The 26807-nt window shown below is 38.1% G+C and overlaps 1 protein-coding gene across 2 annotated transcripts in view; it reads right to left on the bottom strand.

Annotated features, from left to right (window-relative positions):
• Positions 1-26807, bottom strand: part of LOC116707741 (calsyntenin-2) — a 301858-nt gene that overhangs the window by 4313 nt on the left and 270738 nt on the right. For both annotated transcript variants that reach the window (XM_032545253.1, XM_032545252.1), the window contains 7 exons: positions 24617-24783; positions 19836-19984; positions 12155-12366; positions 7707-7877; positions 7475-7620; positions 5501-5624; positions 1327-1511 (listed from right to left, as the gene is read on the bottom strand). In XM_032545253.1, coding sequence (XP_032401144.1) covers positions 1327-1511; positions 5501-5624; positions 7475-7620; positions 7707-7877; positions 12155-12366; positions 19836-19984; positions 24617-24783 — 1154 coding nt within the window. The remainder of the gene's footprint in view (positions 1-1326; positions 1512-5500; positions 5625-7474; positions 7621-7706; positions 7878-12154; positions 12367-19835; positions 19985-24616; positions 24784-26807) is intronic.

The following is a 26807-nucleotide window of genomic DNA, read 5'->3' as shown; positions in this document are numbered from 1 at the left end:
CATCGCAAAGCTTCAGGTATGAGCATTCATAACCATACAGAGGAATTGTACTTTTTAGGCCAGATACCCTGCAGAAATCTTTGATGCTCCTTCTTTTTTTATTGCACTGTTCATTTATGTGTTTTATTTAACATGCCTGTCCTCCATCTATTCCCTCTACCAAATACAGATCACATTTAATCCAACTAGTTTAGAAGGGGTAACATTTTTGAGCCTCAAAAAAACAACAGAAGTGGCAAAGACAACACCATCAGCAGAAATCACCCCAATAAACCATGTATTATCCATTTAGCCTTCCTGCTGTATGCTGAAGTTAACTAGCTTTGCTAGCTCTGACTGCTAGGAAGGAAAAAATAAAATTTTTGCAATCAATAAACACTTTAGTTAAGTGCTAACTGTGACAACACACTTGTTGGTGTGGAAGTTGTTAATGAGAGAAGAGGACTGAAAATTAGCTATTTTCAATGTTGGTTTTAAAACTAAAAGTAAAAGAAACACAAATGCAGAAAGATGCAATTAACAGACAACAGCATTTTAGCCAGATGGATGTTGGGTTTTGGCTCAGGCTACTACAGCAGAGACTGAACTTCAGCAGCTCCTGGACATTTTGGTCCTTTGTCATTCTTTTGTGAATTTGGTAATTTCATTGCTGAAAAAGAGCCATATGCCATGGCACTTCAATTTGCCATGGCATATGGCAAATTGCCATGGCAAGTTATACCAAACTTATAAGTTGGTATAAGTTTCGTCTGATTGGTGAAGAAGATGCTTTATCTGGATGACTTCAGCAGAAACCAGGAAGGCTGAACAGCTGCTTTGTTTTATTCTTCATAATTTTCTTCCTCAGTCTATGATGGAGCATGCAGGAGTTGAAAATTTTGGTAGTTTTTGAAGTCTAAGAGTTAAGGTAAGGGGTTATGTTTTCTAGGAAACATGCATTGATACTGATATCCATAGTTAATAATAATAACTGTGCTTACTGTATCGCTAATGTGCAATAGACAGTCTAAAAGGTCAACTCTGTAATCATTATGTTTTTGTTATAAAATCTAAAAAAAACATGCTGTATTAAGGAAATTAACAACTTACTGCTGGAAGGCTTCAAATAAATATTTTGAGCACTGCAAATCAAAATCGTCCAAACTTAAATCAGCAGGTCAAAATTTTATGAAAACTGAAGAATCTCTGATTGGTGCATCTTGGCTCAGCAACATACACCAAAGGACTAATGCTGGAGTTAGATTTCACTAATTTACAGCTATAGCCTGGAGACTGTCTTATTTATCTTGCAGACATTCTGATCATCGACACTCTCTTCACTCCTACCTCCATGGGGTTGACTGTAATCGTCAGAGCAGAGTCGTCCCAGTTTGTTTCTGCCTCCTTAGCCGTTTCCCCCTGCTTCACCTCCTGCTGGTGGGTCATGTGGATGTGGTATATGCCCAACACCACCACTACCACCAGGGCGGCGATGCACATGACGATCACCACCGTGGCAGCGCTCGGGACACCTGAGGACAGAAGGAGAGGAAGCAGATGAGGCTGATGGAATGCAGAAGCAGCATGCTTCTCTGTTATAGCTGGACATAATTTAGTCTGGATTTATTTTGCTGCTAGTTAAGAAGAATAGTAGCTTAGTTGGAGATTTTTATGAGTAATTAAAAACACAGAGAGAATCAAGACACAAGTCTCAAGTTCTCTCCCCCTGCCATCCCTCCAAGTCTTAAATCAAATCCCAAGTTAACACATGAAGGTTCCGAGCTGAGTCCAAAGTCCAAAGACATGCAAGTTCTGGGTCAACACCAAGTCATAAACTTCAAGTTTATGAAGAAGAACATTGATGTCACACAGCAGTGGAAGTAATAATGGATGTCCCCCTCTATGGATCAATTTAAGGTTATTCAGGAATGGGACTCAACAGTATTGTCACAAGATCATAACAACATGAAGGACGATAATAAAAAATACAGCACAACAAATAGCGACAGCCTTTTGCAGAGCACTGACTGCAACTCCTGTAGAGAAGTCAGTTTGGATGTGTAATCAGACTTCTTTCATAATTTCACACTTGTAATTTTCAGTTATTGTCTACATCTGGATTTACCATTTGACTTCTTCTTGTGCAGAGTTACTCCGCGTGCCTCATGTCAATGCCGGAAAAGTCAGACAAAATGCAACATGACCATTCAGTCTGTAGATGCTTTGAAACAATTTGAAACGTATCCAATTTAGTACCATATATGGACGTGGCAAAACATTATTTTTGTGGGGGTGAAAGGTTTGGCATTCTGCTACTGTTTTTTGGGTTTGCGTCTAAGTTAGAACCTTTCTAGGCTCCATGATTAGAAGTTGTTAAGAAAACATTTCCCATACGTTAGTCACTTTATGACCTTTGACTCATCAAGTCAAAGGTCATAAAGTTACTTTCACTTTCTCTACAACTTCTGATGTTGCAGAGAAACAACATCAGAAGTTGTTGCCTCTCTACTGTGGTTGGCAGTCTACATGTTTAGCAAACTAATATTCATTAATTCATCATTTAGAATAGTATTTTTCTGTCTAGTGTTATATATGGGGTTATGGTAAATTATCATAAACTGCCTGGCAATTAATAAAGCTATCCTTAACGGATTCTAAAAAAATGTGATAGAGGATCCTCTTTATTAGTGACATATTAATTACAGAACCTTTCCACCACTGTGAGTGTCTCTGTTTCATCATAGGGTGCAGAAGAAAAGCAGGTACAACAGCAGCATGCAGGATGAGGAAACACTAACAAATGGCCAGAACTGCATAGCGGTACTATTGAAACAGTTCAAGCTCAAAATAAATAATAAATCACATGTGTGAAAGTCCAAGACAAGCACAAAGGGTTTAATGCTTTTATCAAGGCGAGTCTTAAGTCATTAAATTTGTCACTTGAGTCCACACCTCTTATCTTAAGATATTTTGTTTCAGGTTATGCAGCCGTTACTCTGTGACTGTTAATTGTCTCCCTAAATCAGATTAGATCTTTATATGTCAGAATGGGCTTCTTTTATAATTTTGATTTTTCTTCTCTACTTTTTTTCGGTAAATTTTAGGCTCTTCCTGAAAAAAATCTGTCAAAACTAATCTTATTTTTTGCTTTATAATTGCATTCGTCTGTGAACTCTTCATAAACTCCCTCAGGTGAGTTAAAATATTTATTGCTCTTGTCAGAACTGGGTTGGTGTGTGAATCTTCATTAATCAGTATTCTCTCCTAATTATCCACGTTCAAACTGTAAGCAGCACAAGCAGGTACTTCTTTTTCTCTTTCTTAAATCCATGCCTGAAATGAAGAGTGACGGTAAATGAATCATAAGAAAACCTTAATTTCCTACCTGGGCTCAGACTGTCCCCTAACCCTGACCTTTACTGCTTTGGTTGACTCTCATTATAGACATTATGAGATGAATGTCAGTGAAAAAGCTCAGAGAGATGGAAACCATAATGTAACGCATCCATATATCAGCTGAAAATATCTTTCAATTGTGACTTTTTAGATATATTTAAATTGTTCAGCTTGAAAGTCTGCCTTGAAATTTTATTTTTGAGAACTATTATTCACTATTATTGATATTATCAATATCAGTATCAGTTGGCCAAGCAAACTGTGGTAAAAAAAATTATTTACTAGAAGAAATCATAGGCTCTTACATTTTTTCCTTTTGCATCACATCATTACAAACTACAAACACACCATGGATTATACTGGGATTTCATGTAAAAGGCAAGGTAGCACTTAAATGTGAAGTGCAAGTAAAAAGATTTATAATAATTCAAGTTGTCATGAATCAAATTGTTTTAATTTGTTCTCATATCATTATTTTGCACTTTGCAATTGTTTATGTTATTTTTTGCTTTTTCTATTGTTAATTTTTAATATATCAGCATGTTATTAAGGTCTAAATTCTGTCCTACATTTGAACAAAACAACTGAAAGAAAAATAAAAGAAAACAAAAAGCACCTAAAAGCCAAAGGTTTGATGATATGTCAAGCTTAAACTAAAAATATTGTTATTGGCATTGGCAATACCGTCCGTGTTTAATTGGTATTAGATCAATACCAAAATATGCCGTATCGCATACCTCTACTGATAACCCTTTTAGACAAGCTTGTTGAATCAGATTTTAAGGTTAAAGTCTAGAATTAAACATTCTGAATGAAGTGTGTACAGTCCTCACGGTGAGCATGCCAGTACAACTCACCATGTTTGATTTTAATGATGTGACATGATGAATGTTTTGCTCAGAGCAAAATATTTTATTCTGAAAATAGAGCAGATGCTCCTTAGCATTTTTGCATTGTGAAAAAACAAAACACAAAAACTTTTGTTAAAGCAGAACAGGCTGTACCCAAATCTAAACACTGCAAATGGGTTTACTATCTAGAAGAGTTGCTTTTTGCCTCATACAAAAACAATCATATTTAATCTACATTAGACTTATCTCTACTTATGGAAAGCCTGTGACAAAGGGCTACAAAGGCAAATCATAATGTTGCAGCACATGCTGAAGCACGACTCTGGTACTGAAGTTGTTTATGTGATCTCCAGCCGCCTGGAAGATGCGTAACTACTCTGTGCCGGCCCTCTCTCCAGCAGTCCTTCCTGGTGAGTGGAAGCGTGTGGTTAATGAGACTACGGCTCACAGAGCACTCTTCAACTGATCATTTGATTCAGTCTAGTTTGTAGATTTTCACACCAAATTCAGGGTCTTTGATCTTCTGAGTAGCTCTTCATGCAGTAACTCAAAAGTCTCCGTTCGCACAAGTGCATCGCCACCGCTCCAAGTACTCAACAGATGGCGAGTCTACAGCAGCAGGCACATGTGCCTAAAGAATTGGGAATCTCTCTTTGTTGAGTATTTAGTTTTTTGCCATACGCTGATTGCTCAGTCGCTCTGCCCTCTTTGTTCTTCTGACCTCCTTCCACGGACACACACACAAACTCAATCTATCTGCTCCCTTAACAGCCTCAGCCACTGAACTCTCCAGGACTCTAAGTAGAATCCATTAGAGTCTGATGAATAATTAAATCACATGTGGTAGATTAAGATCGGCTCCCCTCCGCCAACCCGCGCTCTTTTTACCTCGGATCACTTGGATGCTCAGAGGGAAGAGCAAGAGTGGCGTTCGAAAGCAGCCCCTTGAGCAACAGAGTCATAAACAAACCTAGAAAAAGGAATTGAGCATTCTCTTGGATCTCTACATTTTTACCCCACAACAGATAGCTTGCATGATTTTTGATTTCTTTGCCTTTTTAGTCAGGCTTTCAGAATTACTTTGATTTCAATTTTCTTAAGATCAAGTGTGGGTTTCCTGCCCATTTCATAGCAATGCAGTGCTTTGTGTTGCTCACACAAATCCCAATAAAATACATTGAAATTTGTGGTCGGAACAAAACTGAACTCTGTGTGCTGCAGTCGGCGCTTGCTTTGCTGTTTGGTACTGAAATCTTACAAAGGTGTTTTCCTACCTGAAGCATGGTTGGGGTAAAGGTCGCTGATCATGGATGGGTGGTGGACCACCTGCATGTACTGAGGCGGGGCCACCATGTGACTGATGTGTTCCTCTGTTTCTGAGCTGTGCCAGACGCTCACCTGGTGGAAGGACAAACAAAATCGGGTTTGACTCCTGGCTTTAAATGTTTAAACCATTCAATCCAAACAGAAGTTTCCTCCAGGTAAACTTGAGGAAAGTGAATTTTTGTTCCAGTCAGGAAGACAAACTGTGACTCACTCATCAGGTAAGAGCCAGCAGCTATCATGTGCAAATGTTTTTGCTGCTAGAAAAGGCTGCTTGAGCGCCTAAGTGCAGCATTTGTGCACCTTGAGCTTTTGAAAATGTGTTATATAAATGAATTTGATCTTGACCTGGTGTAGAATGCTTCAGAGGAAAAAGAAATTCAAGTTGATTCTCTGTTTCCTTTCTTCATAATGTGAAACAACTGTCTGACTTCTGTTGAATGTGTACGTGTGCAACAAATTCATTTTCTCTTTTTCTCTTGAACTGCCATTTTTCCCAGTTTATGTGACAAAGAAAATGGTTGGTGTGGATGCCCTTTAGTGCAGTTTGAAAGAAAAGTGACACATGTGAGAACTTGCTGTTACTAATAATTTTACATTTACTATTTCAAATTTTAGGATAATACCTTTTTTTTTTTTTACCATAAAGTTTTCTTCACTATATCATGTCATAAGAAAATGTGTGGATTCCAATGTTTACTCTCAATGACAACAAAGTTAAAAACTCAGAACGAATGGCTTGATTTAGATCTCCAGTAATTTGGTTCACATATTAATCATTGATCTGTATGTTAACAGTTCAATTTGCAAGAAGCTGTGACCTCCTAAGAAAACATCAGTGGGTGAATCAGGAATATATCATATGGTCAATGCAGTATCCGAAGCATCAGTGAAAACAGTGAGTGAAGGTCACCAGAGTGTGAGGATGGTTTATGATATATTTTGTTTTTACTTGGATATTGTTTCCCTCCTGAGTTCCCAAGTTCAAATTACAAGACGACTGGCCCCAGAAATTGAAAAGTCGGACCTCTCCAAGCAGTTCCAACCTTTATTTCCAACATGGCAACCATAGGTAGAAACGTAGTGAAGGTTGCAGACAGTGCTCTTTGTGACAATGTTACTTTAGTTTTCCGTTCTCTGCATGTGCACCACATTACATCTATGCTGGAACATTGACTTAAAGTGCTTGACTTATCCACAGGGACTATGTTATTATCCTTATATGGTGGCTAAAACCAAAGCACTCAGTAAAATTATAATAATGCTGGTCTGGAGATGACAAATTTTTATTTTGATTAAGAATTACTTGTACCAACAGATTATCGAACATTGACCTTTTTGCTTTCTGGCTTAGTTGCAGATGTCAAACAATGTGATGAAAAGAGAAAACAACTATTTGGTTTCTTGTTATTTTTGCAAATGGCAATCAGCAGTAATTCTGAAAATCTGTTTTGCTGCAGCCGGTGAAAGTCATGTTCATGTTCTATTTGATGCTTGTGTAACTGCCATTATTGAGCCTATTATAATGCAGCAAGCCATTCAGACTTGTACTCTTTTTGCCTCAGCTATAGAGATTCAAAAGAAGCAGGGAATGAAGCAGTCCTCTAAAAGTGGATTTTTAAAATCCTCATTGTAGTTCTCAAAATGTCTGCCGCAAGCAGCTTCATTTCTGAGGCTATTTTCATTTAGACCTAAAGCAAACATTTAGTCGTATTTATGTTAAATTAGATTCAAACTATGTACGCCATTTTTGCTGCTTGTTATTGCCTGAGCTATCAACAAATTGATGATTTCAAGTCAAAATGACCCACAGGGGCACAACAACGGCAGGTGAAAAGCATATAAACAATAAAAAGTCTAACAAGCTACAAAGAAAACAAAAATAATATAGAAAGAAAACTCTATTAAGCTGCTGGATGGCTGACCTCAAGGGTAAACTCGTTGCTGGTGTAGCGGCCGTTGAGCTCTGAGCAGGTCAGGCGAAACCTCCTCTCTGTCAGCTGTCCGGGCTGCAGGTGGTAGTAATGTACCTGTCTGATCACCTGCTCATAATTTGTCATGGAGTCCACGCCTACAGGGACAGTAAAGGTGTTGTTACTACAGATATTCTATACATGCAGCAAACACAACAGAGTGGTTTTGATGTCGGTCACCTACCATATATGGACATGCCGGACGTGGAGTTGGTTGCATCGAGGTGTTTTCCCAGAAGCGAGCTCAGCTGCAGCTGGAGAGATTCTTGCTTTGGATTTAGCTCCTCCCCCAACACAAGAATATCACAGTAGTCCAAGTTATGAATGATCTCCTCCAGGACGCCGGGTTGATGAGCTTTGCAAACAGAAACATTATGGTACAGTTTTACTGTCTGCCGCTTAAGCATGCAGAAGAGATATTACGCTGGCAGATACCTTTGCTATAAATTATTCCTTTACAAAGTCGGTTAAAAATATTCGGTTAGGATTCTTAAAGATTGTTTTGAACCATTTTTCAAAGGTGGAGAGATTATACATTATCTTTTGAATTTCTTTTGGAATAGTCCACAAAAGGTCAAAATCATACATAAAAGTTCAGATATGTATACTCACTAAAGTTGCATAATATGTTATGCAACTTTACACTTAATAAAGCATTACACTTCAGAATTACAGGAAAATTTATCTGCCTCGAAGCTTTGTTAAATTATATTTTATTATTTAGCCTGAGTTGTTGACGAAAGCTACGTATTAGCAGCATAACGTCCAGTTTTCAAGTTCGGCCTGTGAGGATTTTATTGATTGATGATAATGTCCGGGTTTTTGTCATTTTTCGGGGGACCAATAATCATCCTTAAAATAAGTGGCGCGATGCCTGGAGTACGCAGCTTTTCTCTTAGGGGAGCTGCTACCTGGTGGCGGTTCAGAGTGAACGGCGGGGAAGAGCGCTGCAGGTGTATTTATACAGGTGAGCGGGTCGACTGAACACTGCGGGCGGCTGCGCATTAGATAATTAACGTAAGTGTAGCTTTAACTTGGAAAGTGAGCTATTACTGTTACAAGTTAATTTTCTAAACTACAGAAAAGATATTGTTAGGGAAGCTCAAATGTGAAAAATTGGACTTATGTTGATATGTGATAGTAATACTACTATTTACCAATGTTTTACTTTATCTTTTTTTAATCTGATTACTCTATTAATCGTAAGAATAATCAATAGATTACTCGATTACTAAAATATTTGTTTACAACAGCCCTAAAGCAAATGATATTGCACAGTTAAAGAGGGACTGGAAGCACAAAGAAGAAAATAAGAATAAAAAAAATCTATCCTCCATGTCTAATCCACATTACATTTAGAGAAATTCCCCATCTTCAAACACAACTTTCATACACATTTCCATTCAGGTGTTTTTAGCTATTGGACAGTCTTTGTACACTGAAAAAAGAAAGAGCGGAGCGCCAACTTAAAAAAAACTGTGATAATTTGTTAATTAGAGTCAAATTAAGTTTGTCAAACTTACTTTACTTGTGTTTGTTAAGCATGAAAACTAAGTAAAGTCAATAAATCTGGTGGACAAACTTAACTCGAACAAATTAGAATTTTTTTTAAGTTTGAGCTCCATTTTTTTCAGTGTAGTTATTTAATGAAGCAGCCTACAAACGTACTTTAAGGATCTTATTTTAATCTATACATTTTGGAAACAGATTTCCTTTTGATATTTTGATTTATAAGTGAAAAATAAACATATAGTTTATGATTTATTGATTCTGAACAACAGCCTCTTGTGAAAAACTGATGCACTTACTGCTATGAAAATACACGGAAAACCTGTTAAAGTTAGCAGTTATTTTAGAAGAAAAGCCAATGTTCTACAGTATAAGCACCTGAAAACTACTACTGAATACTACAAACCGCAATTTAGGACTGAAAATAAAACTGTAGGGATTTCTCAGACTAAACCTGAGAGAAAATATGTGGAAACAAAATGTAATGCTGGGAATGTAGAAGCAAAAATATGCATCATTACACCCAACAATTATTCCTTTAATAAAAAAAGTGAAACAAAATAAACTTGGTCAATTAAAATTCCAACACGACATGACTCCATCTTCCACACACCCTTTAACAGTGGAATCTAGCATAATATAAAGCTGATTTATAAAGGATCACAAAGAAAAGAGTTCAGATAAAAGGAGCCTGAGAGAGCAGCTGAACGCCAAAGGAACAAGGACACAGTGACCTCTATAGCAAAGCAGGACATTTGAGACGAGACAGATGGCTGGGGAAAAAGTGCCAAAGTATCGAGCATAAAAGACAGTGACTTTCAGAATCAGTTTGGAAAAAGACATCTTGGGGAATTAGTGGGCGGAAGACGCCAGGAAGTGCTGTGTCAGGTCAAGTAGAAGACAAACCAATGGGAAAGAGACAAAGTGTCATAAACAGCCGCAGAAAAGAAACTTATAGCATGTCTCGCAAAAGATATCTGCAGTTTATCTTAAGTCCTTTAGGCTTTGACAGAGCACAAAATCTATCCATTGTGACATTTTAATGTAACTCCTCCCTGACAAATTCCTATAAACTCTTCCCATCCATCTGTCTTCCATTCTTTCCATTCTCTGGTTTGCTGCTAATCTTTCCCTCCCAGCCGTAGTTTCCATTTCACTTGCAAAAAGAGTTCCTCTGACTCCCTGAAAGCAATGCCACTTTCCGCTCCTCTTCCTTCACACATTACGCACAATGGAGGGATAAAACTTCCCTCCCGCCCCGCTTATCTGTTTCTAATTGACTGCCAGCGGCAGGGCTGCGAGGCGAGGCGGGCGGTTTCTTGCCTCTGTGGTCTGATCGTTGGACAGAACAGGAGCTGGTGAGATTTAACAGTCGCACTCGTTTGCCACCGGTCAAGGCAGTGCAACAGAAAGAGTCAGCCCTCGGGCAGGTACAGGCCGTATTTAGCAACAGGAGGTCTGCAGCTGCTGAGTGATAAAGAGGAACTGGAGGGACTAATACCTGCAGACTGGTGTAGAGAGGGATGGACTCTGCTGCAGGTGAATGACTCAACATGGTGGGGAGTAATCAGAACAAAAGGCTCTCGCTTTCACTGCAGCTACTGCTGCTGAGAAGAGCTGCTCACCATTAAAGGGGCATCGTTTAGTTTACAGCTCTCTCAGGCTTGTGTTTGGATGTCATTGTGTTTCCATTTTATGCAGGTTTAAGCCTCTGTGAGCGATCGCAGTGGGACTTTAACGGGAGATAAATTGTTTCGGGTTAATTATGTTTGACTTGCAGAAGAGGTGGAATCAAATAAGTTGTACTTCTTTCCACTTTCCACTTCTTTCCAATCACATATCCACAGAATATGTGATTGGCTTCATGTTGTTTTTTGCTTTTTATATTTGTCCTTATTACTTTAACATTTGCATTATAATAACCAATTTGCTGGATCCAGTACTAAGAAATGGATCTTCATATTTGGAGTAAAGTTTACAACAACCACTACTAACGGTAGTAACTCCCACCCATACTTCTTATTGTCAAAAGGTAAGTTTACAAAAACGTAATCTCAGTATAAATCCAGCTGTTCTCTAAAGGCCTCTGTGGTTTGTTAGAGAACAATAGAAAACAAATGGCATCATGGAGACCAAGTATCATAGCAGACAAGTCAGTGAGAAAGTTATGAAGAAGTTTACAGCTGGGTTTGGTTAGAACATAATATTCCAAGCTTTAATCGTCTCACAGCGCTCCTAGATAACACAGTCTCTCTCCAGACAATCTGAGCTTGAGTTATTCTGCAAACAACTAGCAGAACATTTTGTCTCTAGATGTACTAAACTGGTAGTTACACATCTCCAAAGTCAAAGTTGGTTTTATATTAACTCAGAGAGTCTAAATATGAACGTATACGAAACATTTCACATTTTATTTCCAAATACCATGTATCTAGAAATCAAACAAAGTCAAATGTTTTTTTCCCTCGTCTCAAAAAACATGCAGCCTGGTCTATTACAGTAAAAGGCTTAATAAAAAACATTAAAGTTTGTGTTTGTAGCATAATGCAGAAAAGTTCAAGGGGTGTGAATATTTGTACAAAGTACCGTACATGAACAGATGGTAACTGTTTTTGAAAACAATTTGCCATGAAGGACTATCCTCATTACATGTTTAAGAAAAAAAACTTATATCCCAAGTTGGAGAATTTGCCATTGTGAGAGTGAGAGCATGATGGTTTGATGCTTTGACTTGACGGATTGTGCACATGCGGCGGATGAAAGCAGCATCTGCTTATCCACGGTCTCAGGAGGTGTTATGAAATGTTTATCTTTCTCTGAAGGTTTGCTTAGCGAGACAGGTGATATGTGAATGTGCTGGTGGGCTTCATGAATGAGTGAACACACCATGAATATGAAAAACACTTGCTGAAATATTTACCCAAGACAGATTTCCACCTATGGGGAGGTACATACTCAATCTAAAAACTTTGTGAGATAGTCAGACTTTCTTCCCTGTTGGATGAGAGATTGGAATGCTTGTGTTCACAATGTGGACTCCAGGGGCTTACAAAGTAGGAAATGTAACCTTAAGAAATCATAAAAATCTCCACCGGCTGTTGTGAATGTGTGTAAAAGTCCTACCTGTGTGACGGGGGGTGGTGTCTGCCCTGGTGACTGTGCTGATAATGTGGAGGTCCTGAAATAGAGAGATGCCTCCCGCCGCTCTGAAGTCAGAGGCCGACTGGCTGAGTCTCTCCACCCCACTGATGGTGATCCTGGGCTCACTGGGCTGCAGCACCATCACCACCGCCTCAATGCTGGGGATCGTGATGCACGTGTCTTCACCAAAACACCTAGACCAAATAGAGGGGAACAAAGAAGTGAGACGAAGAAGAAAAGAACAGCGGGCTGAATCACCAAGCACAGGTTGGTTGAAATGACATGAAAACTGCGTTTCTTTGTGCTGTGTCACAGTAAGGTTTTGATTTGTGACCATTATTTGATAAGCAACAGGGGTTCAGGGCCACAGACACTTCAACAAAGCTTGAACCACAGGCAGAGTAAAAAGTGGGATGCTCCATTTCTTTTTCCCCCAAATGAAAACAGTAGAGTTAAAAGTCAGAGCTGAAGGAAATGATTTTGAACTAATATTAGCAATCGCTTTGAGAATAGAAATATTCTTTATTGTCCCCAAATGGGGGAATTAAGAACACATTTTATTGTCCCCCAAATTCAGTTGTGGCAGCAGCTTTGGAGCTTTCAGGTTCACACAAGATAAATAAGAAGCAGCATCCATAAAACCCCTTCAGTGTTCTGGTCATTAAAACTTTTTACTGGGTTATTTTCAGACTTCAGATTTGGGAAGTTGTTCACTACAAATTGTCTCCCTCTTTTGGATTTTGCAAAACCAAGGGGGGGAAAATTCGCAGTCAGTAATGGCAGCAAGAGAACAAACCAAAACAAACACAATTATGGCATCAAATCATACAACTCCTTGCAAAAGTATGGAATCACAGGTCATGGAGATCGCACAGTGAGAAGTGTCCTATGGGAAACAAAAAAAAGTTAACATTTGACAGAAGACTGTTTATTATTCTAGCTTTGTCAAACATTCCACTAAAAATTGTATGATATTGTTGTACTAATTGGCACATAATTTTTCAGATTATGTGCGTGAACAAACAACAAAAAAAAAGAAACAAATATATTAGTACTTCATCTGAGTTTTATATCAGCTTGAATATTTGGATTTTCAATTTCACCAAAGACAAACAATATTCTCCATGGTTTTGTTTTTTGTGCTTCATTTTTTACCATTCCACATGTTAATTTGCCCTCCTAAAGGAGCTTTGTAACCTTTCCACTGTGTAAACTGTTGAGGGCTTGTTTCCTGTCAATCATCTCAGAGTCACAGCTCAATAAGATTCACAAATTACAGGATGATGATAATTAATGTCAATAAATATTTGCAATTGATTTCCACATTAAGGGATTTAATTTTTATGAACAGTGTTGCCCACATTTGCTGTGTGGGCAACACACAGCAAACATTTCTTAGCCAGAAATGTGTTGCCCACATTTCTGGTTAAGAATTGTAAATGCATTGAAATGAGTTATTCTCTCATTGCCATTTTGAATAGTTTTGGTAAAACTAAAATAGATCAATATTTATATCCCTAAAAATCTCTTTCAGATAGATAAAACTGAAGCAGTTTCTCAAATGCAGACTTTCCGTCTTTGCTTTTAAGAACTTCTAATAAGTAATCTGCAACTTCCTGTTTGTCTTGAGTGTATGACATAAAACAGAGGCCTGTTTCTTTCTGGGTCTGGCCACTAGCCTGGAAGACAACCCATCTGTATCTTATCTTATCATGTTCATATTTAATATGGTGGGGGATCTGTCATGCTGTGGGCCTGCTACTTGAAAAGTTAAGGGAATCTTGAGTCCATGGATTCTTAGAAATCTGGTAGCTTATACCAAATCAGGATAATGATCCACAAAAAATGGAAAAAGCAACCCAAACGTGGTTCATCAGGTACACAACTAAATCAGCTTTCACAGCAATCTATGACTCAAAACTCCACAGATCCATCTCTGAATGCTCTAACATTTTGAAGTGTTCTGTGAGAACAGTCAGAGCTCTACCAGTGGGGAAGTATTAACAGCAAGGTTACTACTAGTTGCGTAATCTTAAATTTTGCTAAATACATATCTTAATATTGTAATGTCTTTCCTTGTTGAATAAATATACTCAATGTTTGAGTTTATTAGTGTTTCAGAGCATGCTGCTGAAGTAAAATTATGAATATATTTCAATTCTTTAAACCCATCTTTGCCAGGGGTGCCAATAAACGTTGCCTACACATTATATTTTATATTTTACAAACCCAGAAGATAATTTGCAGTCATATTTCAGAGGGTTATTTTGTTACAACAGACTAAATATCATCCAAGAGCTGTTCTCAAGAGCTTTTTTTTGCCAGAGGGTGTAGTAAACCTCCTATCAAACCTCTGATAGTTCACAGAAAATAAAATACTCCTAGAAAGGTCTATGCAGTAATTACTACAGTTATTTAGAGGGTAATACATTCTGTCATGTCCGTTTTCATTGAGTAGAATCAGAGCTGCAGGACTATACTTGTTTTTGATACCCGCCTCATAAACACACAGCTTCCACTGGCAACATATAATGGGTGGGAGCTCATTGAGAGCTTAGAATTAGCTGTGATCTTACAATGAAGCCTGGGTAAGCATTATCCATAACCCACACACAGACATACATCTGCCATGTTCACACATGTATGCGTACAGAAATGATGCAAAGCCTGACGGATGCACTGGTGGAAGACAGCAGGTTGAAAATCAATCACCTGGAAAACAGGAGCTATTAAAATGAGAATGGAAGCTGGCGGGCGGGGTGCGGGATTGATGCTGCAGCTGGTGGTGATGCTGTGGTGGGAGCTGAACAAACATGCCGGATTTTTGTTTTTACATTTCACCAAAGGCCTTTCAAGCACACAAACGTGTCGGTGGGAGGGACATCAGAGCTTTCCCTCCATAGTGTGCGGCAGCTACAGGAAATGATAACATGTTTTCTTTCCTGGATTGGAAACCTGGAACGTACAGTTTACGCTGCAAGGCATTATCTGTCTTTTCCCACCTACGTCCTGATGTAAATTATGCTGCAATACACCAATCCATGACACACATCAGCATAATGTTTTCCCATCTCAAGCTGGGATGTTTCTTAGTTGTTTTTTAAAATTCTTTTTAATTTGCATTTAAACTCAAAAATGATTTATAAGAAGTTCAAAGCTTTACTTTTTATTTCATCATTCAGAGTTCAGTCAGTTTAAAAAATATATATATATAAATTAAACCGTAGGTTCAAATTTTACATGTAAAATGCCCCAATGTTCAGATTTTTGAAGAAAGACATCTCATACTGATCCCACCTTTACCTCAGAACAGAAATGAAAAGTTGGGAGAAGGAGTAAATGCCTGGATTATGTGAGTTATGTTTAATTTTCTCTTTGAATAAACAAAATATTTTTGAAATGTATTTGAAATTTGCTGAAATTGAGAGGGCGGTAAAGCCTTTATAAAATCACTGAGTGACTTTTAAAAGGACAGCCAGCCTTGTACGGAATGACTGTCGCAATAATTTAGAAATTTTAATCCTGCATTGCAAATTTCCTTCTTTCAGTTTAAAGTTATTATCCAGCAAACATATTTGATAAATTGCATAAACAAGAATTGGGTGACCAACTCTGAATAATTTTTTAAAATTAATTTTAAATAATACGTAAATGACGTGTCACCAACTATATCAATTTCACAGTAAAAACAGTGAAATGAGAAAATATTATTGTCATATCTTTATTATAGTTGTGTGTTTAAACATATGAGAAAATACATTACTGCTTAAATGAGTTGTATTAATCCCAAATCCATTGAAGTAGCAAAAAGTAAAGCTAGATACAGTGACATCAAAACTTACAGAAATGTGTAACTATATAAAACTTTGAAACAAAGTGTACCAACACAAACTTTCAAGTTTATTCATGTTTGAAGCAGAGCATAGACAGCGGCTGAAGGTGTTTCCTTCTTTCAAAACTGAAACTGGTTTAAGATCCACAATTAGTAGTTTCTGTAATCTCTTTAGATGTTTTCTCTGCTTGGTGCTTGGCAATGATTTGACCCTTCCTACCATAATAACATCTTTTCCACAACTACATGATGTCTCTTTCCACATGGTTGTTTAAGAAATAAGAAGTTACTCATCTCATCAGTTGGGGTTAAATAACTTGTTGCCAGCTGAAAGGCAGTCAGCCATGCAGTAATTATCCAATAGGATGCATCGTTAAATCCAGGTGGCAAGGCAATGCATTACATATAAGATTTCTTAAAAAAAAAAAAAACAAAACAAAAACAACTATTCAAGAAAGAACAGAATATGTAATAAAATAAAAATCTGGTGGAAACTTAAGTTTGTGCTGATATTGCAGAGGACAAACAGAAAAACCCACAAAAATAACAAAATTTTATGTTGCTTTTTGCTGCTCTTTCTGTTCCTTTATGCCTTTCTTGACAAGAAATGAATTAATGTGTGTTGTTAGGTTTTGAGTCGTGGAAACCTTAGAATACTTTGGAGTGACACATCAGTCAGAAAGCTTCTGTGCGTCCGTCATCCTTACCAGGTACGCTCGCTCACACTAGTCTCTATTACAAACAAGCAGAGCATTGAAGCAGCTTGAAGGCAGTTGGGACATCAGTTTGGGAATGGAGCAGGAAAGCTGTGCTGGACCCACTGAGTCATAATTTGATGTGTGCTGTTGCTCTGCAGCTCCATCAGGTCCATCTGCATGTACAGGCACCTCTCTGCATCAGAAGCGAATGGATTATGAAAGAGTTCCAGATTAAGTTTTGCTCATGTTATCTTTAAAATGTGCACAAGCCAAGGTTGACTGAGTTTTTCCATTGCTTGACTACATAGAAAGTTTGGCAAGTTTCCTTGCTGCATCTGATTTTCACACAAGCTTGTTTGGACCCATCGCTGGTGCGGTGAGCAGTTATTCTGTGCATTATGGGATATGTAGTGTGAATTGACTGAGCACTATAGAACTAATTGGTAGGCCGATACAAAATGAAATTAACTGCACTAAGGGGTGAAAGCTTACATTCTTTAAAAAGTAATATTTCCTCAATTTCCAATTGTTGTTGTAAATATTCAAAGAAGTTGCGTTTTGTATGACTATTTTGTGTTGCAGAAGGAAAGGTTGAATTGCATTATTAAAAGAAGGATGTCCATGGGACATCATGCCCATAGTGAGTAAACGTTTTACTGTCATAGAATATTAAAAAGAAGGTAAGTGACTTTACTGAGAGTTGGATAAAAACTATTGTATCTAATCCTGCAAAATTAATTGTTTGGATTTACAGCAGAGGTGTCCAAAGTGCAGACCATGGACACTTCTGGAATAGTCTTGTCTTTTGTTAAATGTAAAACCTCTTTCAATGGAAAATGTTTGGTACAACGAAATGTTCTTTTTTCAATAAAGCATTTGAGATTAAAGAATGAGCCATACCTGCCATACTGTTGATGAGAATTGACTAAAACCATTTCTAGACCAACAATGTAGAAAACAGCTCACTCAAAAACATGTCTTTCTTTTAATAAGGCACACATTAAGAACCATTTTTTGTTTCAGGTCTATAATGATTTACAAGTCCCCTTTTTTATACAAAAATCAAAGTACTTTGCTTTATTAAAATATTCAGTTTTGTTTATAGAGAAGTTATTTTTTATTGCTTTTTTATTTGGAAATAAAAAAGATGGAGTGCAAGTACTTAAACTTTGCAGTTTAGTTCGGATACAACTGATTCACAGCCAGTAATCTTATTTCGTGGTCAGCCTATTTCCAAATTCAATTGGGTTTACAGTTATTTTGTTTACATGATGCCTCTAATACTTAGTGACAATAAATGGTAGGGGCCAGTGTTTCTGCTGGTTGTTCTTCTGGATGGAGCAGTAAAACCACTAGCTAAAAATTAGATCAACAGAAGGATCCAGAACACACTTAACACACATTTGCTGTTGTTTACTCAAAGTAGATAAAACAGTAACAACTATGGCGAGAGGCAAACTGTTTAGTGGTTTAAGGTTGATAAATGTGTAGAATTAAAGGTCATTAGCAAAGGCCCCCTAGGTTTATTAAATACTCAATACAGATTAAATGTAAGGGCAAAAAAAAGAAGTTTGCCAAATGATGGTAAACCATTTCATTAAAATATTCACTGCCGTTAATAAGTTAAGAGTTTATGCATTTGTGGGCAGAATAATTTTTCTATCTATCCTAAGGTTCTAATTTCATCATCTTCAGCAGAAAAATTGCAACTGGAGCAGAAGAATATCAGAGGCAGTCTATTCTTATCAAGACATTAAACCCTAAGGCCACGATTACATGAGGCTGCTGTCTGGAAACTGCTGGTATTTCCAGATGCTGACCACTAAGACACTTTAAATCCAATGTAGTTGTCATGCCAGGCACTATAAGGCGCAGTGCGAAGAATGTCGTTGGAACGCATATGCACTTTTGACCCGTAACTTCCACCTCATTTAGAAAGCAGTTGACAGGCCTTATTATGGGACACTCACATATTAACTAGTTCATTTTTATTGGATAGACACTGGTCAAGTCTGGTCAAGATAGAAAAATGTCCTCGTATTTTGGTCACCAACTGATTTTCTTATGTTTCTCTAATATCAGCAACAAAGTTGATAGCATTTCCATGCTTCTGTGCATTTTTAGAAAAACCTATCAAGTCAAACGAACTTTAATTAGGAATTAGTGCCACTTGCTTATTTTTACTATGTATTATTGCAATTATGAAACGTCAGCAAGAAACCTGCTTAATTGCCAAAATTCCTTCAGCATCTCAACTTATTTCTGCAAAACAATCCTCACCAGACAGGCTTTGTCATGAAGTTGCCAAAATTTTCTGGTAGGAAGCCAAGTTTCAAGTTTAAATTTGCATAATTTTAGAGCCATTGCAGCTTTGTCCAGGATCTGCAAGCAAAATTTCATTTGAGCAAAATTTACCAATGCAATGATGCAAGCTTATTTGCGTTTGCATAATGTATTCCTTAACAACTGCTATGCCTCCAGCTTCAATGGCTTTGGTTTATCACCAGCCACCCGTGCAGCGTGCACACACAGTCCTCGGGTCCATGTCCGTGCAAAGACCCTGACGGGAGGGAAGAGAGATGGAACCCAGGGCTGTGCTGCAGGGGTCTACATATATTTAAAACAATCATGAATTTTAATAGTTACCCGCTGAGGGAGACTGTTTTACAAGCCACTCGCTCTTTCTCTCCCTCCCTCCCTCCCTCCCTCCCTCGCACATACAGATTCACGTTCAGTTTTTTCATCTTTATTTCCTGACTCCTCCAGCAAAACCCGCCTGGAATTATTAATACATGACATGAGGATGTTAAAACTAGCCCCCGGTGGCGACAGCAAACTCAATTTGGTGTGTTAACAGGAAGTGACAGCCAAAGAAATGGAAGCACGGGGACAGGACTGAGAGAAAGACGTGTGGAAATCGATGTGTGAAAAGAGAGTTACATTAGTCAAGGCCGTCTTCTGTGTTGTTGTTACACTTAACAGAAGTGTTGAGGTGGAATAACATTCACAAGAGAGCCACAGAGACCCAGAAACAATACGAGACATGCTAAATATGAAGGAATCCACAGGGAAGACGGGGACAAGTTGGATGGAAGTCAAAATAACTGCAAGAAGAAGTCGGTGACACACTTACTGGACGGTGGTGGAGATCTGCAGGCGGCGGATGCCCGGTGTGGGAAACTGGCGGGAGTTAATGTAGGAAACTTTCCTCACAGCTGTGTTAATGTTTTCCAGATTCTCTCCCTCCATCACCAAAATGGACTGAGCTGGGTTGAAGTGAAACTGGGAAATGGAAGAAACGAGAAGCAAGTAGATGTTAAATGAACTGATGGACATTTATACAGTGGATCACTCTGGTTTCTGTTTTGGAAACCATCACTATCCGTCTGTTAGCCATGAACAGGCCAATCTGAAGGAGGACAAAGAGTGATCTGAGTGTCCTGTTCTCCTAAAGCTAACTGGTCTGTCATTTTCTGAGTTCAAAACTGATTTCAGGTCAGAATCTCCTGGATCAATCAATAAAACAAAAAACAGGCTAAAATTTTAATACTTTGAACACCTGGGGGATGTGTAGCGAGTTGGGAGAACTACGAACCTTGAGTAAAACTGTTGGTGAACATGTTTACGGTCAATTACAAATTCAGCAGGTGCAGAGCAGCATCATTAATCACTTGGAGAGGTATCTGTGGCCACTTTGTACAGGAGAGTCCGATAATCACTCTCCTCTTAACTGTGCAGCAACTCCGGTGGGAAATTTGTGGCTATTTAACAGCTAAGTGCTCCACTTTGTTCACCAAATAGCTTTGTCTGTCAGTTATCTGATTGCAGCACCGTTAGTGTACAGATGTTTGTCTTCTCTTGCAGAATAACAACTTTTTGAGGCTGCAGAAAAGCAGACTGAAGTTATTCAACAACCTTAAAATAGCTTGTACTGGTAATTTGTATGTTCCAGAGTTCTGTAAACTATTTATGAGCATAAGGTAGTACCTACAGATAATGCATTTGGTTGGTATTGACAATGTAGTCTTTCGAACTCTAACAGCTAGGAGCAGCTCAGTTGCAATAAATGGAAAGACTGTATATTCAAAAGATGAAAGTAGCATTTAGATGGCATACGTATGAATTTTGGAAAATGTTTGGAGTCAGGATTTGGATTTAAAGTTACAATTCAGTGTCATTAGTCAGGTCATTTTCATTTAGCCAAGTAGAAAAATATGAAACGAAAAAAACAAAGCAAAACAAAAAACAATCTTGCCTGTATAAAAAGTACAGGCTCTCCCGATCTAATAAATTTTGGTTTGTTCAACAAAGTTTCCTAATTTTTTTCTTTTACAGCAACTCTCAATGAGAAGGTGAAAAACCATCTATCAGGGATCATTTTTTGGTACAATTGTATGTGTATCAATATGGATACAACAGAAAAAACTGAAAAAAAAAATCTATACAATCTGATTCTACTTGTGTAGTCCTTTGATATTTGATGACAGGACTTTCTTGGCCCAAGATGCTTTTGTGTGTTCCTACTGCAACAGCACTGATTGCTACCTATTCCTTCAAACTGGGTCCTGGCAACAAGGTGACACTCCCCAGAGTTCTCCCCTGTCATCTCCCCATCCACATTACCCTTTTTCTTGCTGACTCCACTCAACATCCTGTTTTCTGTCACCACTCTTACTGCCTACCTCCCTCAGACTCTTCCTCTAAGCAGGATATTCTCTTCTGATTTCAAAGTGCCAGCCCTCCACCTCCCTGGATAAACTCTTTTCCTAAGTTCCTGCACTCTTATTGGAGCCACATGAGTGTGGCTAAGAAGAAGATATAATGGTACTCTAAAGATAAACTGCACTGGCCCTTAAGAGGATATCTTCCCCAGCTCTCTCATATCCCAGCACCTCGTTCCACCAAGTCGTCTCAAAAGGTTGCCAAGCATCTCTTCACTGCATCGCAGCACAAGGAGACCTATGCAAAGAGTGGGCTTTAGGAGAGAGCAAGAGTGAAGAGGGAAGATGAAAAAGAGTGTTAAAGGAGCTGATGGTGGGTGGTTAAGGGGGGGGACAGCTTCGGGTGTGCACAAACCCCCATTTATCTTGTCTGCCCCCTGTCTTCCACAGCACAGGGAGATGGATTAGCCGGGCCGGTGCAAAGGTAAATTTGGGGAGAGAGAAAGAGAAAAGCAGATAAGTTTCATGAAAACCAGCTGGTGATTCTGCTAGTGATTTAAAGCAAAACATTTCTCTCAACGCAGAGATCAAAAATGTGTGCTTCTCCTTGTACACATTCAAGAAGAATGTATGCAAAACGTTGTCTCCGTGTAGACAGGATAAGTTCTGAGCGGGAACAAGCTGTAAAGAATCCACGGCTGCAGAAAGAGCTCAAGTTAAAGAAGCAGTTTTTTTTACGAAAGAGAAGGAGGGGGAAGATGAGTGATGTGACTCTCAGGTCTGCTCGCCGCTGGTTCTTTGTGTGTGTGAGTGTGAAAAATAGAAACAGTAGCAGCAACTAGAAAATGATGAATGAGGCCCAGTTGACACAAGCCATTAAAAACAGAGATTCACTATGCATGTTTCAATTACATTTACACTTGTTGCATGTATATCTTGTAGGTACTGTCTTTTTTACAACTTGGAGCAGCTGATAAGCATCTCAAAAGCTCAAATAACAACTGAATTATGACCCCAAGTCTCAGAGAGGTAAAAACAGAGGCCATACTGTCAGACAGAGATTTAAAAATTATAAAAGTAAATGAGATTGATTAGCAGTGCTTGCTAACAACTGAGTGTGTCATCCAAGACATTTTACTGTGGAATATTGTCTCTGCTTCTTGGAAACTGAGCTTTTAGCATGTCATGTCAGTCATAAAACATTAGATTTTCAACTGGATACAATATCATCTATTGAACGCCTTTTTTTAAATTATCAGCTGTTTATTGATAGTTTTAATGAAATGTCATCAGCAATTCTAAAATACTGAAACATACCAAACATAATCCCTACAATAATTATAAAACATTTAACCATGGCAAAAACAAAACAGCATTTCATAAGATAAAATCACACAAATTTTACAATAACTAATACTATTTTTAAAGAGCTTCTCATTTTCTGTAGCAGTTTTCAGAACAGCAGTGCTAGTGCTTGTACACAGGAAGTTAATATTTGGTGTTAGATGTGCTACTCTTCTATCTCTGTCTTAACTCTGCTACAGCTAACATATGTGTTTAAATTTCTGCCCACAGATTTAATCTCCCAATAAAAGAAGATTTGTGGTGCTTTCTGTGCTATTGACACCTGTTCTCTTCATACCAGCTTAAGAACTGTTTCTACGCCAACACCATAAGGTTATTAAACAATAATCACTCAAACGTTTTAGAATAATAAACCATTATTTAAAAAGATACTTAGTTAACTATGGAATGAACTACCTCATACATTGTTGTCATGTGTACCTTTTTAGCATTTGGAACTTCATACTAAACTAGTATTTATTTACAATGCCACAAAACCTACTCTGATTTATGGAAATAAGGTAAAATTTTACTTCTACTAACCCAGTAACGTTTGCTCACTACACTTTGCATTTATAACATGATTAGATGGAGTCATGTGAAGTCTGCATTCAACAAATCAGACAGTTACAAGATTATTACCATATTTGAAGGGATCATAGTTTTCAATATTGGATCTGCTAATCATTGGACCTGCTAATCAGAGTCGATCAATGGAAAATTGGCAAGTTTCCACTTCTATTCAATTGTCAGATTATACAGTCTCCTTTTTATAGTCTGGGTTAGAACTGGAAGAGGAGAGAACTTAAAAATGAATATGTTCGATTGTTTTAGATCATGTAGCTTTTCAACATCAGTATGAATTTAACTTCTCTCCTACTTGGTATCTAAGACTTAACATGTCCTATGAAATATTTCTGATTATCTGACTTATGAGTCATAAAGCTTTAATACTGTATTTGTCCCTCATGACAATAATTCTGTGGCACAACAACAGTAAAAACTACCACGACAAACAAGAGCCTACAGTTTTGATTGTCCTTAATGTCCATTAGTTTCTGTTTCAGACACTAGAAAGGCTTTAAAGTAAGTAAAAGTGCCTTTGTGAAGCTGTGCAAGGTATAAAACCCCTGAAGGATCCAGGAAACTGAAATTGATGGTTCTAAAGTTTCAGACAGGTTCACTTGGGTCGGGTTAAAGGGGAAGGACACAGTAAAAGTCCCATCATTCTTATTCTCATCCATCCAACAGACAAAGGCACCTTTAAGACACAAGGTCTAATTACAGAATAAGATTTAATACTGTAATTCAGAATAACTTTGTGTTGATCTGTATTGGTCCAGTTGTGAAAAAGACAAATGCAGTATCAAACATTTATTTAAAATTAATCTATGCTATAATATTTGTGACAAAAAATTATTCTTTCAATCCATCCATCCATCCATTTTCTGTTCACCCTTTGTCCCTAATGGGGTCGGGAGGGTTGCCGGTGCCTATCTCCAGCTACGTTCCGGGCGAGAGGCGGGGTACACCCTGGACAGGTCGCCAGTCTGTCGCAGGGCAACACAGAGACATACAGGACAAACAACCATGCACACACACACTCACACCTAGGGAGAATTTAGAGAGACCAATTAACCTGACAGTCATGCTTTTGGACTGTGGGAGGAAGCCGGAGTACCCGGCGAGAACCCACGCATGGACAGGGAGAACATGCAAACTCCATGCAGAAAGATCGGCCGGGAATCAAACCCAGGACCTTCTTGCTGCAAGGCAACAGTGCTACCAACTGCGCCACTGTGCAGCCCCTATTCTTTCAATCCATTTTTTAAACATTTTTTATACTATATTATTCCCTCTAAATTACTATTGGCTTCTTTTTCTTTATTGTCAGAGTGTTTCTGTGTACCTTTATACTCTTATCCAAGCTCTCAAGGGAGTTAATGTCCAGTCCCTCTTTGCAGGCCTGCAGACAGGAAATGACTTTCTGACTCTCGATCTTCCCTGGTCGGATGGTCAGTCCCGATAAGCTTCCCCGGAAGTACTGAGTGAACCGGGGCTTGGTAACTTCTCCACCTACAAGCACAAAAATAAACATAACTATCCACATAATGACTTTTTGTATTAGGAAAACCCTAATATTCACTTTGTTTTGAAGAAACGCTATTAAAGACAAAGTCCAACTAGGTTTGCTAGTTTTGCAGTGAAGTTTACGGAAACTTCATTAGAGTCTATCAATGGAGTGAATGGGCAAAATGTGGGCTGCACAGACCTGCAATGCAGCACAGTGTCATCTTGGAATAACTAGTCAGTGTAAGACTTTTATTTTCAGACTGTAGGAAGTGTGAATGTACCACAAGTAAGTTCAATCTGAAGTCAGACCACAAGGCACAGTTCTTGCTACTGTTGACATGAAAGTTCATGCTTGTTCAATCAGAATGAGACAACAGAAGTTTATCTTTAATGGAAGGTGTGCATGGAGGGAACCTTTGCTCCCTAAAAAACATGACAGCCAGAATAAAATTGATCAGAAAGAATCTAAGACCAGAGCTTCTGAAAAAAGCTTCTTTGTATTGATGAGTATAAAATCTAATTGTCTGAGCAACACAGCAGAGGATATGCATGTTCTTTTATCAGGTAAATGTGTGGATGTTTCCTACAGAAGGAGCTGCTGCCCATAAAATCCTCCTTAAATTCCACCTTGTATCAAATAGTGCTGGAAGTAAATCTACAACATTTACAAGACTCTTGGTAAGCATATAAGGAAAATGATGTTGTGTGTTTGATCAGTAAAGTTATGGCAAATATTTAACTGATTTTAGTGAGTTAACCTTAATAGTATTACAGTGATTGTTAACCCTAAACAAGATGTTGGTATGCATAAACACATTTGATTCCCTTTTGTCCTTTTCCACTGGTGACATTTATACCAAAAACATCAATTTAAAATTATGAGAACAAGATAACAGGGTTAGGCACAAGAAGAAATGAGCAAAACTACCAGTTGTGTTGTTGAGCCTTTAGATCCCAAAGACCAAATAGCAGTTATGCCTCTCCATGTGGTGATAAAGCAGCAGGGCACTACAGTTAGTGATATTCAGCCTCCCTATTCAGGCTAAATAAAGGGAAGGAAAAAGTCAATACATTTAAAGTCTGTCCTCTGAACCCCATAAAGGCCAGAACCAGCAATAAGGGCCTCCAAACCATTCATTAGCTAAAAGGTTACTGTAGCTATGCCCATCAAACTTCACCTTTGCATTCCTTTCATTTATTTCCTCAGTTTTTCTCTGCTGTTCTTTAATTCTGTAAGTAATCCAATGGAGCTCTACAAATAAAGAACATTTCTTTCATTCGTTATCTGCCTGGCAAAAGGCAGATAATGAATCTTGTCTTACGCATCAAAATTAAATAAGGAAATAAATAAACTAATTAAACAAAGGGAAGATGAAGTGAAGCAATGACTGATAAGCTAGGTGAAACCAACTTCCTGTATTGTATCTTATGGCTTGTCTCCAAACAAATCTTTGTGATCTTCAGTCTCATGGCACTCTTCCCTCCAAAGGGGTTGTTGGTTGAATTTGTTTGTGATTAGTTTGTAAGTTTAGATGTGCAAAATCAGAGAATATAATGGGCCAGTCGTTGTTTAAGGCTTATAGATTTGTCTGTTTTATAAGACTTTATTTCTAAAATAATGTGTGATGACCACAGATTATGTATGTGTTTTATGTGATAATGTTGATTCAAAACTACTATTATCAGCTATTCGGGGGGTTTTTATACAGTGTGTAAAAGAGATATTGTTTTAGAATCCAATCTTCGTGGCTTAAGTTTATAATTTAATACATACTGTTCAGTCCTATTTGGGTCATAAATTATGACCTGGGTGTAAAACAATAAAAAAGCTGAACACTATCCAGCTTTTTCACTTTTTCCAAATCTATCACGCATAGAAACATTGCACAGAATTGGAAACCGTAGTGTGAATATCCATTTCGTACAGCTGAAACCCAGCAACTCTGGCAATTGCTTCCTGAATTCAAAACATTAGTCTCTACACTACAGTCACTGGGATACTGTATTGTATGGTTATTTGCAGAGCC

The sequence above is a fragment of the Xiphophorus hellerii genome, chromosome 18 (genome assembly GCF_003331165.1).
Source record: "Xiphophorus hellerii strain 12219 chromosome 18, Xiphophorus_hellerii-4.1, whole genome shotgun sequence".
Classification (NCBI taxonomy): domain Eukaryota; kingdom Metazoa; phylum Chordata; class Actinopteri; order Cyprinodontiformes; family Poeciliidae; genus Xiphophorus; species Xiphophorus hellerii.
This window is presented reverse-complemented; position numbering and strand designations above follow the sequence as displayed.